General features: G+C 49.7%; 1 protein-coding gene across 3 annotated transcripts in view; it reads left to right on the forward strand.

Moving 5' to 3' along the window:
* The window catches only part of XDH (xanthine dehydrogenase), a 57182-nt gene that overhangs the window by 20357 nt on the left and 17310 nt on the right, over positions 1 to 19515 (forward strand). For all 3 annotated transcript variants that reach the window (XM_045053317.1, XM_045053318.1, NM_001009217.1), the window contains 13 exon segments: positions 561 to 712; positions 1757 to 1850; positions 3204 to 3313; positions 5641 to 5825; positions 7859 to 8033; positions 9765 to 9848; positions 11299 to 11468; positions 13560 to 13683; positions 15289 to 15408; positions 15877 to 15973; positions 16956 to 17080; positions 17865 to 17998; positions 18417 to 18504. In XM_045053317.1, the coding sequence (XP_044909252.1) occupies positions 561 to 712; positions 1757 to 1850; positions 3204 to 3313; positions 5641 to 5825; positions 7859 to 8033; positions 9765 to 9848; positions 11299 to 11468; positions 13560 to 13683; positions 15289 to 15408; positions 15877 to 15973; positions 16956 to 17080; positions 17865 to 17998; positions 18417 to 18504 (1658 nt within the window).

The following is a 19515-nucleotide window of genomic DNA, read 5'->3' on the forward strand; positions in this document are numbered from 1 at the left end:
GGATGGGTCCCTTGGGAGGGGTGGCCGGTGCCAGAAGAGCCTCTCCTTTGGCTGCGCTGCCACCTGCTTCTCCTGGAGCTGGCTTGCGTGGGGAGCAGGGACGCCCTTCATTGCCTTCCTCCACTGAGCATCTGTGGCAGACTGCCAGGGGGCGAGGGGGGCTGTGAGATTCTCCACAGTCATTCTCAATCCTGGCTCCACATTAGAATCGCTCACAGGGGGAGGGCGTCAGTGCTGGGAGGTCTTGGATACTTTAATAAAGAAACAGGACTTCTCCCTCAGAGATCTGATTGTATTGAGATGAGAACCACTGGTTTAGAGAAGAGAGCATGCTGGTTGTAGGATCAAGAGGGCTGTGGTTGAGTCCTGGCTGGTGTATCAGCTGGGTGGCATGGGGCAAGTCACTTCACCTCTCTGGGCGTTAATTTCCTCATCCCTATAAGGATGTGAGAGCTGGTTCATCGTCACTCAGGTACCAGTAAAGCATGGTAGGGGCTGTGTGTCCAAGTGTTTTCTGAACTGTGAAGGGAATCGCTGTTTTTCTGCGCATGTGTTCCCAGGTATCTCCTTCGGAGCCTCGTGTCCCTTGAGCTTTGTGGAAAAGACGCTGCTCGATGCAGTCGCCAACCTTCCTGCCCACCAAACAGAGGTGTTCAAAGGTGTTTTGGAGCAGCTGCGCTGGTTTGCTGGGAAGCAGGTCAAGTCTGTGGCGGTGAGTCCCTGTTCAGGAGCCCTCAAGGCTGAGGTCATGGGGCCTTTTGTCACGAGGCAGATGCGCTAGTCTGTCCTCTGCTGAAGATCCGGTGCACCCCAAACTCTAGTGCTTAGCGCTATGTGGGGTGTTTGTTAAAAATGCAGTTTCCTGGGCACTGCTCTCAGAGATTCCGACTCAGTAGGGCTGGGATGGAGCCCCAAAGGTGCTTCTGGGGAAGGGGGCCTGCGGGTCACTCTTGGAAACACATGCTGTGTGCCTCAGTCTTTACCCCTGAGGTTGGCAAGATGGAGCCTCCTGCCCACCTTGTTCCTGAACTTGGCGAAGCTATCAGCAAGTGGATGAGAGATTGAGCTAAATGTAGTCTTAGACTACCTTTCATCGTTGGGGGGAAAGCCAGAGGTAGACACCCCCAGAGAGGAGGCAGGGGTCCAGCTGTTGACTGTTCACAACTAACTCCAGTCTAGCCCCCGGGTTCCCCATTTGCTAGCGGCATTCACACACCCAGGACCATTGGCGGCTCACAACAGCTGACGGTGTAGGGTTGGCGGGGGTGGGGGGGAAGGAAAGCCACCCCGTCCATTCTATTTTGTTGTTTTCAATTAGAACAAAACCCAAAGGAAACAGCCCCCACCCTGTTCCCTCACCCTACCCCAAGCACCTGACACCTCTGATTGTGGCTGAGTAGACAGAAGCTGAGAAAGCTCCCCTAAATTCTCCAGCTGGGTGGGAATCTACTTCCAGGAAGTATTTGCTTGCATCATGTGATAAACCACCTCAGCCCTTTCAGAAAAAGTTTGGATGAAATTGGGCAGATTTCAAGGAGCTGACCCACATTACCGACGAGTAAATTTTAGAGCTGAGATCCAATCCCAAGTGTTCAGATCTCAGGTTTTGCACGTTGTTCTGGATGCTTGAGTTACGCCGGTCTTGTGCCTTCAGCGAGCAGGTGTCCCCCACCTGCCCTGTGTTCTGCAGCCTGCTGTGAGAGCAAGGTTTTCCTGGGTGGGCTGGGCTCTCACGCACACTCTCTGCTTGTTCTAGTCCATCGGAGGGAACATCATCACCGCCAGCCCCATCTCTGACCTCAACCCTGTGTTCATGGCCAGTGGGGCCAAGCTGACCATCGTGTCCACAGGTGAGAGCTACGTCATGCGGAAGTCAGGAAAGAGGGCCCCACGGGCGAGAAGGCTCACAAGATAGGTGACTTTTTGGAGAGGCAGGGCCCACAATTCAATGACCCAGCCATCCTAAGGTTTGGATCCCTGGGAACTGCAAGGGAGATATACCCAGACTGGGGGCCAGGAGAGCCAGACCATTTCCTTATTAAGAATTCCCAACAGGATCTGTCACCTAGAAGCCTTACCTAGTAGTGTGCTACAGCCAGAATGCACTGGCTCGCCACAGCCCACAGCTGGATTTTCAGGGAGTCTGCGAGTGTTTGATAGACGTGGCCATTATTAAAAATTGAATTGTAGAAACTTACAATAAAATAAATTACATTAAAATAAAGGTAATAAGTGCTCAAAATTCATCACGTCCTAATATTTGAGTTTATTTTACTATTGCCCATGCCCTTAGAGTTATTCCCATCTGTTATATCTGTAGAGTGGAAATGCTAAGTAATGATATGCAGCTATGCACCGTCCTTGTTGGAGGGTCCTCGAGACCATCCCCAGTTTTGATGACTCCTAGGAAGTCAGGGAGGACTCCCAGGACTCAGCCTATCGTCATACTCATGGCCATGACTTATTAAGTGGGAGGACACAAAGTAAACTTGGCAAAGTGAAGAGAGACATGGGGCACAGTCTGGAGGAATCCAGGCACAAGCTTCCAGAGACTTCTCCCGGTGGCGTCACACAGGACACACATCATTCCCTCAGTCACAAGCTGCATTGTGATAACGCACGTGAAGTGTTGTCTGCCGGGGAAGCTCGTCAGACACTGAACAGCTAGGGCTTTTTGGGGGGTTGGTTGCGTAGCCCTTCTTGGCAGGTACCAAAAGCCCAGGCACCCGGACAGAAAGCAGATGTTCAACATAAACCCTGCTGTTTGTATGAACAGTTGTGTAGACACAGTCAGTCATCTTATCGGGGAATCTGCTGAAATCCAAGTTCCCAGAAGACAGCCATGGCCAACCTTTGTAGGCAGTCCTTTCAGAGGACAGCAGGCGTGTCATGTCAACTCTTTGCCACCCTCTTTCCAACTTCATGTTCACTGATGTCACTCCGGGAGCCTGAAATTGGCTATGGTGGGAGTATTGAGACCGTAGAAATTAGCAAGTACTGCAAATCTGGACTCCCTCCGCCCACACATAGTCCATTGTTAAACATTCACCAGCACATCTCTGCGTAAGGATTTTAGATGGAGGACCTTGGCCCTAATTGTGCCGGCACTGCCCTCTGACTGTGGGTACCAGAGACCAGGATGGGGAATTTACCGGTGCCTCGTTCTCTGCTTTCTCACATCGCTGCATCCGGCCTGTGTACAGGCACCAGGAGAACGGTTCGGATGGATCACACCTTCTTCCCCGCGTACAGAAAGACCCTGCTAGCTCCGGAGGAGATACTGCTTTCCATCGAGATCCCCTACAGCAGGGAGGTGAGCTGCTCAGGAGCGTCCCATATCACTCTTACCGCAGCGAGGCTCCAGACAAGAGACCAGAGTCTGCCTCAGGGACCAAGCTCAGCATCTCTCAACTTTAACAAAGTCTCTGAACACTGCCTTTCACCAGCCATAGTGTTCTCTGGGCAATGAAGAGCTTCAGGGCAGGGAAGAGGGCATTCCATGGATTCATGGCACGTGATCCTGGGCAAATCGTTTCAGATTTCTGAGCCTCGGCTTGCTCGTCTGTAAAACGGACACAGTGTTACCTACCAGGGAGGTTATTGTGAGGATTGAAATCAGGAATGCCTAAGATTCCAGGCCGATGACCAGAAACCAGTGGGGATCTCCATCTGGTAGCTAGCAACATGATTTCGAGAGCACATCCAGCCACTGAGCACTTCTGCCCCAGGTCAGAGGAGACTGGGGCTTGCACGCTGAGTGGAGGGGCTGCCCGTGGGTCAGGCCCACACATGTTGATGAGGTGTTTATTTGCTGACCTTGCTCTGAGTTGGCGTGGTTGCATTTCTGCTCATGGGAGGTTTTTCTGTCCTGTTGAGGCAAGTCTGGGCACTTCTGGCTGCCTCGCTGTTGCTCCTGGGGGCCCGTGGTGTCGTCACCAGGTGCCTCTCTCTCCTCCCTCACCAGCTACACATTCCATAATGGGCCGTGTAGAAAAGTGATCTGTGTGAGGCTGGGAAAGCAGCTGTAATGGAGAGTATTAGGAGTTTTACCCAGGTAGCGCTTGAGCGCGCGTTACAAGGCGTGTTCGCCCTTGCTAATTTTGGCCCCCTTAATGAGAATGCTAATTAAATTAGAGCCATGATGTCCCTGAGGTGGTTCCTTAACTGATTTTCTAGCTTGTCCTTATAGACCATTTTGAGCAGTGATTCCCAGAGTTTTTGTATTTCACAGATCAGTAAATTTTCCTCTTTTTAATTATGAGTTGGAGAAGGGAGGAGGGAACAGGCATACAAGAGTCCGGTTTTTATTTTGCCACATAGAGGCATCAGCCAAAAACATTTCATAGGGGCGCCCGGGTGGCTCAGTCAGCTAAGCTTCCGACTTGAGCTCAGGTCACGATCTCACCGTTCGTGAGTGCAAGCCCCACATCGGGCTCTCTGCTGTCGGCACAGAGCCCGCTTCAGATCCTCTGTCCCTCTCTCTCTGTCTCTGTCCCTCCTCTGCTCATTCTGTCTCTCTCTCATAAATAAATAAATACACTGAAGAAACTCTTTAAAAACAAAAAACATGTCATGACAGAAAGGAGATTTTAATACCCAGAAGTAGGGAGGATTTCTCAAGAAAGGACAGCTGCCAATCTGACACTGGCATGGTGTGGCACCCCGGTGGACACGTCACCGTGGACTGGCACAGTCCTGTTCCAGAACCAAGCCCAGACTCCAGGCTCACGGTCCCGGGGCCATGTTTGACATCGGGAATCCGGACTGGCGTCATGGTCAGGAGGAAGCCCGATGACTTCTTCGAACAGAAGCTTGTGGCCAGTGTGGGCATCCACAGTGAGCCTCGTTGGGTTTTCTCCACAACGCTTCCCTTAAGCCTCTGCCTTTGACGTTAATCAGAATTTGCGGTGCCAGGTGGGTTCAGACCTCCAGCAGAACCCGGCCAGAAAGGGCTTGATATGAGATCGTTCTTACCTGGAAAGTGACTCACGCGGCCCTCCTATCCTGACAGACAGGGCCTGCCTGGAGCCCAGTGGGAAATGTGTGCTCAAAGCACAAAGGCAGCTAGTGTTTCATAGTGTGGTTCATTCTTTCAGGAAGCAAGGTTTCTACCGTGAACGATAGACCAGTGGGAGAGACAGGCTAGAGAGAGCACGTGCACAGGTGTGGGTGAGGGTGCGTTTCACACTCCCGGTGGCATCTCATTGTATCTGCTCCAGAGGCAGTTAAGCCAACAGAGGTTTGGGCACAGCCGAGAGGCTGGGTGGGCTCTGAAGCTGGGCACCAGGATGGGAGGACTGGGGGCTGGGGGACCCTGAGCAGCCTTTGTGAACATGTCTTTCCTCTTCCCAGCTGTTGGTTGAGAGAACCCTGCTCTCCTTTTCCTTGACTTTGGGTGTTCCTGGCCGACAGGGGAAATCTCGCCCGCCCCCTTTCCGGCTTCTGGGAGTGTTATCCGGGCCTCGTGCTGAGCGCGGGACAGTCGGCGCCGCCCACATCTTTGAGTCCCACCGGCAGCCCCTTGCGGGTTTGCCATGGCCCTGTCCCTTCACCTGCCCTTTCACCCCCGTGCTTCAGCCTCACCATCTGCAGTTGCAGCAAATGCAGGGGAGAAGCAGGAACCTTTCTCTTGTTTTGCAGGGTGAGTATTTCTCAGCCTTCAAGCAGGCCTCTCGGAGAGAAGATGACATCGCCAAGGTGACCAGCGGCATGAGGGTCCTGTTCAACCCGGGAACCGCGCAGGTGAAGGAGCTGGCCCTTTGCTACGGCGGAATGCACGACAGAACCGTCTCAGCCCTCCAGACCACGCGGAAGCAGATATCAAAGTGAGAGCTGCCGGCAGAGTGAAACGGCCAGCGCCGCTCCGACTCCCGCAGTGCTGCTAGCTGCCGGGACTGCCGGCGCCGTTGCTCTTGCCACCGCTACAGCCATGACTTCCGCCCTTACCGGGCTTACCGCTGCTGCTACCCTGACTGCCGCTACCCGTAGCTCGATTCCTGGGAGCATGGCTGTGGCTGCGCCGGTTCCACCCGGCCTGCTAGGGCTCCGCTGCTCTTGGTACCGCTGGGCCCGCCGTTGCTGCGGCCGCGAGCGGCCACCGTTGCCATTGCTCTCACGGCTGGGCCTCTACTGCAATTACTGCGGCTGGCACTACTCACACTGGTACTGCTACTTCTGTTGCTCCTCTTCCCGCTGCTGCCACTGCTGCTGTTTCTGCCACCGTCACCCCTCGGGCTAGTGTTGCCGCTGTGGCTTCCACTGCTGTTCCCAGCGATGCCACCACTGCGGTCTCTCTACCGCCGATGCTCGTATTGCGGCTCTCCTCTTCCTGCGGCTCCTCCCGAGAGTACTGCCCACAGCGTTCCTGCTGCCACTGTGTTAATGCTGTTGCTGCCACTGTTGTGTGTGTCCCCAGCGTGACTCTCGCCACGACTCACGGTCGCGCCTCTGCTGCTCCTCCCGCTACTAGTCACAGTGTCGCCAGCGCTGCTGCTACTGCTCTCACCACTGTTCCTCTTTCCACGACTTCGACGCCTTCTGCTTTCGCTTCTACCACGGCTGTTACTTCTGCTGCTACTGTTCGGCCACTGCTAGTATCCCTCCTACGGTATTGCTGCGGCCACTCCCGCTGCACTCTGACTGTGGCTACTCCTACTCCTATGGCTAGTGTGTGGCAGCAGTTACCCCGAGCCCTTCCCCAGCGCTGGCCTCTGTAACGCTGCCAATAAGCAGATGGGTAAATAAGGCTTACGGTTGGCGTTTGGCGTTTGGCTCTTTGGTTCCGATGCCTGGCTCCAACACTTTCCAGACGGCTCAGAGAAGTCAAGTTACCGAATCTTCCGGTGCCTCAGTTTCCTCATCGGTAAAGGAGTATACAAATTTTCCATGCTACACTTTTACATGGAAATGAAAAGTGATCCTTCGTAAAAACCACGGAGGACATTGCTCAGGGCGTTATAAGGACTGAATCGATTTAATTAGTATAATTTTGTGGTCGTTTTAAAATTGTGTCTATTTTTATTTGTATTATTTCTGTATTTATTTATTTTTATATTTTAGCGAGAGAGAGAGAGGAAGAGCAGGGGAGAGGGACAGAGGGAGAGACAGAGAGAGACAGAGAATCTTAAGAAGTGGGGCTGGGGGCGCCTGGGTGGCTCTGTCGGTTAAGCGGCCGACTTCAGCTCAGGTCAAGATCTTGCTGTCCGCGAGTTCGAGCCCCGCATCAGGCTCTGTGCTGACAGCTCAGAGCCTGGAGCCTATTTCAGATTCTGTGTCTCCCTCTCTCTGACCCTCCCCTGTTCATGTTCTGTCTCTCTCTGTATCAAAAATGAATAAACGTTAAAAAAAAAAAAAGAAGTGGGGCTGACTTGAGTGGAAATGAAGAGTTGGGTGCTCAACCGACTGAGCCATCAAGGCACCCAAATTGTGTCTAGTTTTAAATTTTAGGAAACCGAGGGGTGCCCGGGTGCCTCACTCGCTTAAGTGTCTGACTTTGGCTTGATCTCAGGGTCATGATCTCAGGGTTCATGAGTTTGAGCCCCACGTCGGGTCTGTGCCGACAGCGTGGAGCCTGGAGCCTGCTTCAGATTCCTAGTGTCCCTCCCACTCTGCCCCTCCCCTGCTTGACTTCCATCTCTCTTTCTCAAAAAAAAAACCACAAAACATTAAAAAAAGGTTTTTTAAAAAAGATGAGGAAACTAAGGCTCAAGCAAGTAACTTACCTAAAGTTACACAAGTATAAGTATCCAAGCCAAATTTTGAACCAAGTTTCATATGACTACGCCCTGTGCCTACCACCCCACACAAGTGATTCTGATGGCTGAGTAGGAGCGCTCTCCCACCTTCTGCTCTCTGGCAGTTTCTGGAACGAGGAGCTGCTGCAGAACGTGTGTGCGGGCCTGGCGGAGGAGTTGTCCCTGGCCCCCGACGCCCCTGGCGGCATGGTGGAGTTTCGGCGTACCCTCACCCTCAGCTTCTTCTTCAAGTTCTACCTGACAGTGCTTCAGAAACTGGGCATACAGAACTCGAAAGATGTGAGTGTGGGGTGTGGGCAAGATACAGACTCTCTGCAGGACTTTTGTTTGGGAATTTAAGAAGCCAGTCTGAGGGAGGGGTACGGTGGACCAGGTGGTAAATTGGCTTCTCCCTTCTGACATCTAAGGACAGAGGAGGCTTTGCTCCAAGGACACACGGCCCAGGGAGCCACATGCAGATGGGATCCAACAGGATGGTTGAGAGGCAGAACACTGAACTGGGCGTCAACGACTAGGGTTCTGGTCCCGACTGAATCCTTACCTCACTTGAAACTTGAATAGGTCACAACTCTCTTTAAGTCTCAGTTGGGAAATCTGCTGATCTGGGTGGTAGACCAGATGATCCTTTTGACAGGCTAGCTGTTTCAACTGTGGTTTTGTAGTTAGAATGGAATGTGGAGTGAGATGAGAAGGTAGAGGGTGGAATGAGAATGTAACAGGTGCTGCTACAGTCAGGAGACGGTGGTCACTGAGAGGGTGTGCATTCTGGAACGGGTGTGGCTGAGTGGAAGCCCAGCTCCCCATATGGTTCAGTAAGCATTTACTTTGCACTGTCTATGCCTAACATTGCACTTGGCACCAGGGGGAGCCTTGTGTGGGAGAGAACGTGATCAGTAAAGGCCAGCCTAGAGTGACAACTGAGCAGATGGCGTTGGGAGTGCAAAGGAGGGAAGCTTCCACAGATGTGGGGACCGCAGACAGAAATCCCTCTTTAAAAAGCATCCCTAATAGCTTTCTTCTTTTTCTTTTTAAAAAGCATTTATTTATTTATTTTGAGAGACAGAGAGAGAGAGTCCATGTGTGCACATGAGCGGGCAGGGGCAGAGAGAATCCCAAGTAGGCTCTGCGCTGACAGCACAGAGCCCAACGTGGGGCTCGACCTCAGAACTGTGAGATCATGACCTGAGCTGAAAGCAAGGGTCAGATGCTTAATTGACTGAGCCACCCAGGCACCTTGAGTTTTTTTCTGATTATAAGAGTAATACATTTCCTGTGGCAAACTTAAAAACACAGAAATATATTAAAAATTAAAATAGAAAATTAAAAAACATTTCAACTTTTTAAATAAGAAATTAAATACTTTTTTTATTACTTTTCTTTTTAATTAAATATGCTTTTCTCTCAGATTCTAGAGGAAACCACTGCTACTAGTCTTGCTTTTTCCTCTGATCTTTTTCCTACATTCATTTGTCCATCTTCTGTCATTCTCTCTTTTCTCTTTCTCTTTCTAGCTCTCCATCCATCCCTCTCTCTATATACTTGTCATCTTCCTATCTTTTGATCTGGACACATCATTTTCTAAACAGATTTAGGGTCATGCTGCATATAGAGTTTTCCATTTCCCCTGATTCTGTTGAGATTGTATTGTGCGCATTTTCCATATCATTAAATATTTCCCATAGAAACGAGGAGGAAGAAGGTTTCCAGCAAGGCAAGGACAGAGAGAGAGCAGCGTGAATAAATGCAGGAGGGAGGGAAACCATTTGGTGTGTTGGAGGAAGCACAAACCATTCACATGCAGGCTGCAAGGGTGGTAAGGGGCCCGAGGGTGTTATAAAATGCTGGGCTCTCAGAGCCCACGTTCTGACGTTGAGATAGATCCAGCCGGCACGAGGAGTGTACAATGAGGAGGTGAGGGGAACAGTTGTTACTGTTGCCACTTGGGGACAACCAAGGGTGGGATCAATGATAGAACTAGTCACGATCACTACTGTTAACTTACCTCCACAGAAGTGTGGCAAGCTGGACCCCACCCATGCCAGTGCCACCTTACTCTTTCAGAAAGACCCTCCAGCCAACGTCCAGCTCTTCCAAGTGAGTATACCTGATGTATGGCTGATCTCACAGGCCCTTGCAGGGCACATCAGATGATGCTGACCTTTGGTGAATGACTGGCTTTAGTCGTGTGTGGGTGCTCAAAGCTCCTACTGCTTTGCGTAAATATCAGGTGAAGAAAATGGGAATCGTATTAATGTCGATGAAGCTCTTTTCCTCGTTCCTTACCTAATTTTGTCTCTCTTGAGATTACTCTCATCTTCACCTGCTCCTTAAAGAATAAAAAAAAATGTCCCGATTTTGTCTTTTCTGGTGCCTCTGTGGGGCTGATGTGCAAAGCCAGGAGTTCTCCTGACCATAACAACAAAACAACAACTTTCTGTCAATGGCAATGTTTTGAGAAGCACTAGGTAAAGGGTCAACTTTTTCTGTAGACACTTTGGATTTTGTGGGCCCTATAGTTTCAGTTGATACTCCTCAACTTTGTCATTATAGCATAAAAGCAACCAGAGGTAATACATAAATGAATGTGTGTGGTATGTACCAATAAAACTTTATTTATAGAAGCAGGCAGTGGGCCAGATTTGGCCCGCAGGCCACAAATTGTGGAACCATGCAGTAGAGGCTAGTGGTCCACACTGTGAACTCTGGGCTCCACTGCCACGACTTGAATTCAAACTCTGCCAGTTTGTAACTGTGTAACCTTCGACAAGTCACTTCCTCTGTGTGGCTTTTGGGCAAGTTAATTATGCCCACCTGCAAGTGTCCCTAATGATGGCACCTGTTACCTAGGATGGTTCTGAGGATTAAATGTGTTAGTAAAAGTAAATAGCTTAGATTAGCTCCTGGCATATATTAAATACTCAGTGACATGTTAGCCATTATTATTATGTCTTTGAAAAACCACATACAACAGAATTTTGTTACAAATCCATTTTGGAACACTTTGGCAAGTACAGAAAGATATAAAGAAGAAAACAAAAATGACCCAAGATCCCACCTCCAAGAGAAAATCATGATATTTTTGTTGACTTCTTTCTATTTTTTCCTATGCATATATGGACACTGACATGCTATGTTTATAACATACATATTTTTCTTACAGAATTCAAATCATCATACGCACACACAATGTTTTATGTCCTGTGTTTACATGTAATGTGAACATTCTTGCCTTCTAATTTAAAGTCTTCAAAAGTATGTCTTAATAGTTGCATACCGTTTGATTGGATGCACGTAGCACCAGCTTTTTACTCCACCCCCCATGAGTGCACATTGAGGTTCTTCTTTAGTTATTTATTTTTCTCCCCGTATGGGGACACTATGACCACCTCTGCTCTGTCTTTCTGTTCCTTTGCCCTGTGTCCCTCCTGCCTCCTCCGTCTTCACTCAGGTTTGCTTTGGCCTGAAGCTCCCTGCAGTTTCCCCAGGCCTGTAGGGAAACAGTGTCTTATGCAGCTCAGCTTGACTGATGACCATGTTGTTCCAGGAGGTGCCCAAGGGTCAGTGCGAGGAGGACATGGTGGGTCGGCCCCTGCCCCACCTGGCCGCGGCCATGCAAGCGTCTGGGGAGGCCGTGTACTGTGACGACATCCCTCGCTACGAGAATGAGCTGTCCCTCCGGTTGGTCACCAGCACCCGGGCCCACGCCAAGATCAAGTGAGTGGAGTAAATATCCTGAGGGAGGAGGGTGCTGGGAGGCTCCTCCCGGGCCTTCCAGTCTAGAGAGGGACTGGGAACTCACCTGAAAACCAGCCTGGAGAGGAGCGGGAGAGGTTAGGGACTCAGTGGTGCCTGGCAGGGTGAGGGGATGCTGTTGGAGGCATAGGCAGGGGCCAGAACAGGAGAGCCTCGGAATGCTGAACCGGGACATTGCCCTTGAGCCAAAAAGCAGTGAGGAGCTTTTAACAGGAGCAGGTCAGCTCTGCACTTTGATATTGGGCTAAACTTCAATGCAGTATTTCAGGAGAACTGGAGTCAGCACTAAGGGGAAGAGCGTGGCCTTAGAGTCAGACCGACTCGGGATTGAGTCTCTGTTCCAGTGTTTACCAGCTGTGACTTGGCCTGGGATGCCTAAGCTCGCAGTTTCTCTATTCATAGCCGGGTGTTTTCATGATGATCAGTGACAGAGTCTGCAAAGGACCTAGCAGAGAAGAGCCACCCGTGCCTGTCTGTTGAATTTGGAAAGCCCAAATGACAAGCATCGCCACCTCTATAATAATACTAATACCCAACACTCACGTGGCACTTAATATTTGCTGCGGCCTTGAAAGCGTTTTACATACATTGGCACCTTTACTCCTCAAAACAACCCTACAGGCAGGTCCTGTTATGATCCCCATGTTCCAGACAAGGAAGCTGAGGCACAAGGGTGGTAAGTTACGTGCCCGAGGGCACAGAGTTGGTAAGCAGCCAAGCGGGAGTTTGAAGCCAGGCAGCATTAGTGGCCGAGCTGTGCTGCCTCTTGATGTTCAGGCCAGAGACTGCATTGATCTCCTGGTGGGCATCAGACACATATCCTGTTGAACAGAGCAGCTAGGAGAAACCCTCCCTTGGGTGCTGCCACTGCTTGGATTAGGGATCCCATCTCCCCATCACTGGTTTTTCCCTCTGCCGCTCCTAGCTGCCTGGAGACAGGCTCCACGAATGGTAACCTAGACACCGAGAAAACTTAACAGGTAAGTAAAGTCTTCCAGTTCTCTGAAAAAAACTGTTTCAGATGATGTGGTTGCCATCTCTAGGGTAAATTCATCTGCTTTATCCTTGTCTTGAGCCCACACTGACCACACTGGCCACGATCCACATTGTCTACGTTCTTTGCTCCATCTGAGCAAAGATGTGTGAATGGATGGAGGAGGGTGGGGGGCTCTGTAGTAATGGCAATGACCTGGGCTTTCCCAGTGCATGCACTTGGAAAGAAGCGAGGACCTGGCTTTGGCTCTTCATAACCTAACCTCAGTCCTAATCCCACCTACGTTGCTCTCTGGCTGGGTGACTTTGGAAAAACTACTCAATTTCCCTGAGCCTGAGTTGCCCCAAATGTAGAAGGAGGATAATGATGATGATGTTCTGGGCTCTGCTGGGTTTGCCTGTTGGAAGTTGCTTGGCTCTTCAGAGTGGTTTCCATACCTTTCTGTGAGGTGCCTCTGCTCTATCTCCCCTTGGGGGCCCGGGCCAGAGTGAGCAGAACATAGCTGAGACTGTTATTAGTGAAACACTCTCCAGGTGTTCTCCCTCTCGGGCCTGATGATGGCCGGGCTGCCCTGCTCTTCTGGGATAGCTTCATGAAGGTGGGGAGACAAATTTGGCTGTGTGACGATGTTCAGGGACATTCGGTCATGGTGCAGCAAGGGCCCAAAAGTGCTGATTCTGTGTGGGTATTAGCTGTGATGTGAGTGTGAGCTGGAGCTCTCAAGAGTAAATGCTACTCACTGTGATGTGGTTCCATAGTAGAAGGTCCATGGGGGTGGGCCTGTCCTGTTCATTTTCTGTTCTCCACAGCACTCAGCATGGTGGCCTTCACAGGGTACGTATTTCATGAGCGTTTGCATAATAGGATAGGGTAGGATAGCCTATGGAATGTAGGATAGGATAGAATATAGAATGCAGATAGGATAGCATAGACAAGGGATGGAGAAGGAAGGAATTTGAGTGGAGGAAAAATCAACATGAGGACAGTGGTATCCAGTTGGTGGTGGGTCTTCTGCTTCCGTTTCCCGCCTGGGCCCCTCACTGTGCTCATTCTTGCAGGTCCATAGATACTTCAGAAGCTCAGAAGGTGCCAGGGTTTGTCTGCTTCATCTCTGCTGATGATGTTCCCGGGAGTAATATAACTGGAATTGGTAATGATGAAATGGTGTTTGCAAAGGATAAGGTATGTGTTGGATTTTGTTTTTAGATATGAAGTTAGTGGAATGGGCACTTGAGTTTTAGTTTGTGCTCATTCCTCCAAATCCCTAATCTTCAAAAGATTACACATTGGTACATACTGTGGCCTTCATCGTGCAGGGCGATCAGTACAGGGATGGAATCGGTCTGGTGGCACTTTTAACTTTCACTTAGTGTTTACTTGTTTATTTCATTGTTGGCGGCTTGTTGCACATGTTAGGGTGACTCCAGGCCAAACTGGTATTAAAACAAGATTGGTGATTATTTTTTAAACTGACAGGTTCTTCAGGAGATAAATAACTCCTTTGTGAAAAGAAAATAAAAATATGGTAAACAAACTACCAGAATCAAAATCACAATACTGTCACTATGCGTATTAAAAATTCACTTATACGAAAATTCATCTATTGCTGTCAAGCATATATGGAGTTTTGACACACACAGGCACACACACACATTTCGAAACTTTCAGGGTGGAAGTCACTTGACAATTTCAATACAGTTCAAATGAAAATTGGAGATGAGTTGGCGTTGCCTAAGGGCATATTCACTTTATTATTAATGTACAAGAGAAAGAGAGAATCAAAAACTACAACTATGAGACACAAGGACTCCATTTAACAAGAGAACAAATTGCTTTTGCAAATTTCAAGAACCTCTAAGACTACTGCTAACATGATGGTTAGTGAGAATTAGCTGGGATAAACCACCACAGCCCAATCAATTAAGTTAACAACTCAACTGGGTCCTCAATAGATAACTATCAAAGACAGTATAGCTTTCCACTGTCAGAAACCTCATATTGCAAAGTGATGAGTTGGACAATTTTTTTTTGGTTCATGTTTGGGGATTTTTGGAAGAAAAATGCCTCTGAAGGAATGGAATCATTAAGTGGTGAGACAATGACAATCATTGTTCTGAAAATCTAACAAAAAACTGGTTTATTTATCAAGTCTGAGAACCAGAATTTGGGAAGTACTGCTTCTGGGCATCTAGATGAAGTGTAAGACATGATTGCTGCCTTTGAGAAACTTTTGGTGTAAATCTGGAAAAGGAAATTCAAAGGGAGAGGGGTGTTAGAAAGAAAATGGAACCGGAAGCCAGGGCCTGAGATTTAGTCATGGTCTATTAATGAGCCAAGGCAAGACCATGATCTTGCCTTTGGGTCTGCGTCTCTTCACCTGAAGAACAAGGGTGTTGGAGTGCATCTGAATCAATAAATAGACTTCATGCTTCCATACCGTCCATTCTGCTCACGGCGACATGACTAATCAATCACCACTTTCTATCCTGGGCAACTTCTCAATAAGCTGCCAGTGGTAAATCATGAAATTGGTCCCTGAGATGAATCGAGTTTGCCATCTTGATACTCATGATCTCCAAGTCCTAGTCCAGTTCCACTACTTCTAAATCCTCAATAAAGAAGCACATAATCCCAAACAGTAGGACAAAGACATGCCAAGATCCCAGAGGCATTCCTGGATGTCCCTTAAGGAAACTGTGGGGGCAAGGACTTCCTTTTGGGCAATCCAAAATCGTTTGCTTCATGAGGAGTGCATTATATGCTTTAACAGTTTGGCTCGGTTCCCAGGTGACTTGCATTGGGCACATCATTGGTGCTGTGGTCACCGACACCCGAGAACATGCCCAGAGAGCCGCTCAAGCGGTGAGAATCACCTATGAAGATCTTCCAGCCATTATCACAATAGAGGTAACTGAGAAAGGACTGCATGGGGAGGGGTGAGCCCCCTGTCCCTGGAGGCACCGTTACTGGGATACTTTAGAGGGGGTTCCAGCAGCAGGTGGGATTCGATTAGACAGGAAGAGGTAAACCCTTCAGCCCCAGGATTGTGTGGTCTTCGGAAAACTTCCCCATCATGATCCCAGACTCAGTCTGCCAGAGGCCAGACTAGGTCCCTCCTTCCAATGCCAGCTCCCGTTGGTTCCTTGAGGGACTCTACTTTTCCTCAAGATCCAAGCGTGTCCAACTATCTCTGAGGAAATGGAGGCACATGGCCCCTGGCTACATGCAAGCTTACTTGAAGCCTGTGTAAGACCCTTGTACAGATGCCTGTGTGAGAAGAGGGAGGGTGGTTCCAACAGCCTCTCTTCCCCCTGGTGGGAAATAACCTTTCTTCTCCTGAAAGTCTGGTCACTGAATCGTCTTTGTGGTCCTCAGGATGCTATAGCAAAAGACTCCTTTTATGAGCCTGAGCTGAAGATAGAGAAAGGAAACCTCACGAAGGGGTTTTCGGAAGCAGACAACATTGTTTCAGGTACGGCCGTGCCATACAGTCCTGGGGTATGGGCTGGCCCTGGTTTATGAATTAAATTCAAGAGCTGGACCTTGAGTCCTGGAGCAGGGGAGTGAATTTTTAACAGAAGAGTCCTCCTGATGTTTGTAGCAAAATAGTGGACAGTTGGCAGGGAAAGACCCTCTCTCATTTTTAAAATTTTTAAATGTTTATTTATTTTAGAGCGAGAGAGAGAGAGGGAGAGAGAGAGGGGGAGACAGAGCATAGGCTGGGGAGGGGGAGAGAGAGAGGGAGACACAGATTCGGAAGCGGGCTCCAGGCTCTGAGCTGTCTGCACAGAGCCCTACGAGGGGCTCTAACTCACCAACCAGGATATCATGACTTGAGCTGAAGTAATGCTTCATTGACTGAGCCACCCAGGTGCCCCTAGGCCCTCTGCCATCTTAATGTCCACCTCCTGTCTCCAGGTTACATATGTGTATGTGGTTCTGGGTAGCTGGCAGTGTGTCAAATTTAGAAGGCTGTCTGGGGAATTAGTGGCTACAGGTCCTGGCCCTCCCTGTGGCCTGCGGGGCACCCGTCTGCTGGTGACATCCCTTTGGGTATTGTTTCCTACATTGTCCATAGTGTATTCCTAAGCCACTGGTGAGTCAACTCTCCAACTGGCCTGATAGCTTCCATTCCAGAAGATGCTCTCATTTTTAGCGTTTCAGTCACATCTGTTAATTCCTTCTTTACCATTCTCCAAATTTTACCAAAGAGTTTGAAGGTCTGCAGTGAAAGAAAGCTTCATGCCTGATGCATTTTGGTATCATTCTGGTTTCTTTGTTGGGGTGGGGGATTTGGCTCCTGCAGGTGGCTAAGGCTTTGAGACCCTTTTCACCCCTGCTGGGAACCTAGAGGTACCAGTGTGTGAGCAGCTGGTTGCTGCCCAGGGCCCTGGGGAAGTGCACTCTCCTTCAGCAAACTCTGGATCACCATGGGGGTCACATTGCCTCCCCAGGCGAGTTGTACATTGGTGGCCAAGAGCACTTCTACCTGGAGACTCACTGCACCATCGCTGTCCCCAAAGGCGAGGCAGGGGAGATGGAGCTCTTTGTGTCTACACAGAACACCACGAAGACCCAGGTACCGTCCTGTGGGTCAGCTCCAGGGCCTGGGCATGGCACTGGGGAGCTTCTGGCCAACTAGGAGTTGGTGATGTAGGACATGGGAAAAGGGAGATCTGGGCTGGTCCAGAAGGGGATCTGAGGGTAGTGGTCCTGGAGCCAGACCCTATCAACCAACAAGGTTGTGTCACTGAGTTGTGACATAACCTTTCTTGGTTTCCTCTTCCATATAATGGGCCTGGTAGGGTGTTGTAATGACTAGATGTTTACTATTGGATAGCACCTAATAAGAGTTGGCTTTCGTTTTTCCAGTGAGATATGGCCTTGGTCAAATCATATCCGATCTCAGGCTCCTCATCTGTGAAACGTGGGTGATGGGTTTAGTGATCGCCACAGAGACCACTAAATTATCTGTGGCAGCTCAAATATGGCAGCTCCCCATTTCTCTATTGCTGGTAAGGCGACAGAACTGGCCAGCATTGTGGGAAGCTGGTCCTACCCCCACAACTCACCAGTTCTTGGCTGGATGAAATGAACTTTGGCTCTGAAAGTCTGCTGTGGCCAGCCGCTGACCCCCTTGCTAGAAACAAGTGTCTGAATTCAGTCTGCAGTGACTAATGAGTGTTAGACTCCAGCACCTGGAGATCAAGGGCTGCCTGGGGAGGTGAGGGGGATTCAGGAATCAAGGAATTTCAGAATTGACGGCACTAATTAGACTTGCGGAGGGCGGGCGGCTCTAGGTCAGGGTGAGGTAAGTCCAGATGGTGTGTTCAGTGCAAGTAATTTTTTTTTTTTGTCCACAGAGCTTTGTTGCAAACATGTTGGGGGTTCCAGCAAACCGGATTTTGGTCCGGGTGAAGAGAATGGGAGGAGGCTTTGGAGGGAAAGAGACCCGGAGCACTGTGGTATCCACGGCAGTGGCTCTGGCTGCATACAAGTGAGTCCCCCTAGCCAGCTCAGAGAAGGAGAATAAGGCTGCCTCTGCCAAGAAGGCTTTCTAGATTTTTCCCTTTTAGAAGTAGATTTCCCTTGCTTTGAATTTTCACAGCCTTCTGCTTTTAGAACTCTTGGGCATTGGGGTGAGGGTAACACCATGTGTTTCTTTGTGTTCGATGCATGGATGCATGTTTAGCCTCCCCTGCCTGTCTGTGAGGGCCCTCAAGGCAAGGGCACACATCATATCCTTACATTCCCCATATGTCCAGCAGCTTTATTTCTAGAGAGTGAAGCAACCCAGCCCCAGTCTGCTTGTGCGCCAGGTGGAAAAAGAAGTCTCCCATGCTTCCTCCCTGAGACCCAAGGACTGGGCTGTTGCAGAAGCTCCCAGGGTTCTAACCTTCTGACGCCTCCCTTAGGACGGGCCGCCCCGTGCGCTGCATGCTGGATCGTGACGAGGACATGCTGATAACTGGTGGCAGACATCCCTTCTTGGCCAGATACAAGGTTCTAGTTGTCGGGAGCTATGTCGGGGCAGAAGGGGAATGCCATCTCACTGGGAAACCTGGAGGTGAAATCCAGGGATCCTGGGATGTACTCTTATATTTTTCACGAATACCTGTAGAAGTTCAAAGAAGAAATAGCAATGAGAAAAATTTAAATCTGCCAACAGCCACATAGAAGGGCGATGCTGGCCGGCCACTTCCCTAGTGAGGTCACAGCATGGTGTTTACACCTTTTGTGAATTTTCTCTGCCCCATACCTAGTCTTTCTCCTCTCAGGCTCGGACGCATGCGTTTTCAGCAGCCCTGGGATAAATCCCTCCTGCAGAATGACCTAATGTGTTCATAGCCAGATGTAAAGATCAGAATGACTACTTTGTAATTTACAGTGATAAATAAAGCTTCCAGGTTGTTAGGGTGGGCACCTGCTCCACCAGACCAGGGGTGGGGTCCCTTTGCTGAGTCTCTGTGGATGACCAGCATCCTGTCCCTCTAAACACTAGTACAACCTGACAGATCCCAGTCTGGGAGCCCTTTCTCTGCATTAGGTGGCTTTGAACATCCCCCTGTGACCTCTTCTCGTTTTGTTTCATGATTGAACTCCCCTGAAGGGATTATATTTCCCTTCTTCCCAAATTCTTGCCGACCTGAAGAAAGTCCCGGGTCCTTACTTATGAAACGGCCTACAAAATTTGTTCTGATGGCTACCTAAGGTCAGGGATGTGAAAGCATATTCCTGCTTGTTGTGCACATTCCTGTTTGTTGTGCACATTCCTGGTTGCTGTGGCTTGCTGGCCAAAATGTGTGAGGCGTATCTCCAGTATCTCTCTGTTTCTCTTCCCGGCTCTCCCTTCTCTGCCTCCTCACTCCCTCTCGTAAAATCAGAGCCAGTGTAGGTAGAAGGAAGGGGGAGCGTGGGGAGAGGGTGTGTCCAGGGCTGAGGACCCATGGAGTGTCACTGGAGAGATGTCAGGTCCTCTCTGCTTCACCTGTTAGCTCTGGTGACCTTATTTTC

The sequence above is a fragment of the Felis catus genome, chromosome A3 (genome assembly GCF_018350175.1).
Source record: "Felis catus isolate Fca126 chromosome A3, F.catus_Fca126_mat1.0, whole genome shotgun sequence".
Lineage (NCBI taxonomy): Eukaryota > Metazoa > Chordata > Mammalia > Carnivora > Felidae > Felis > Felis catus.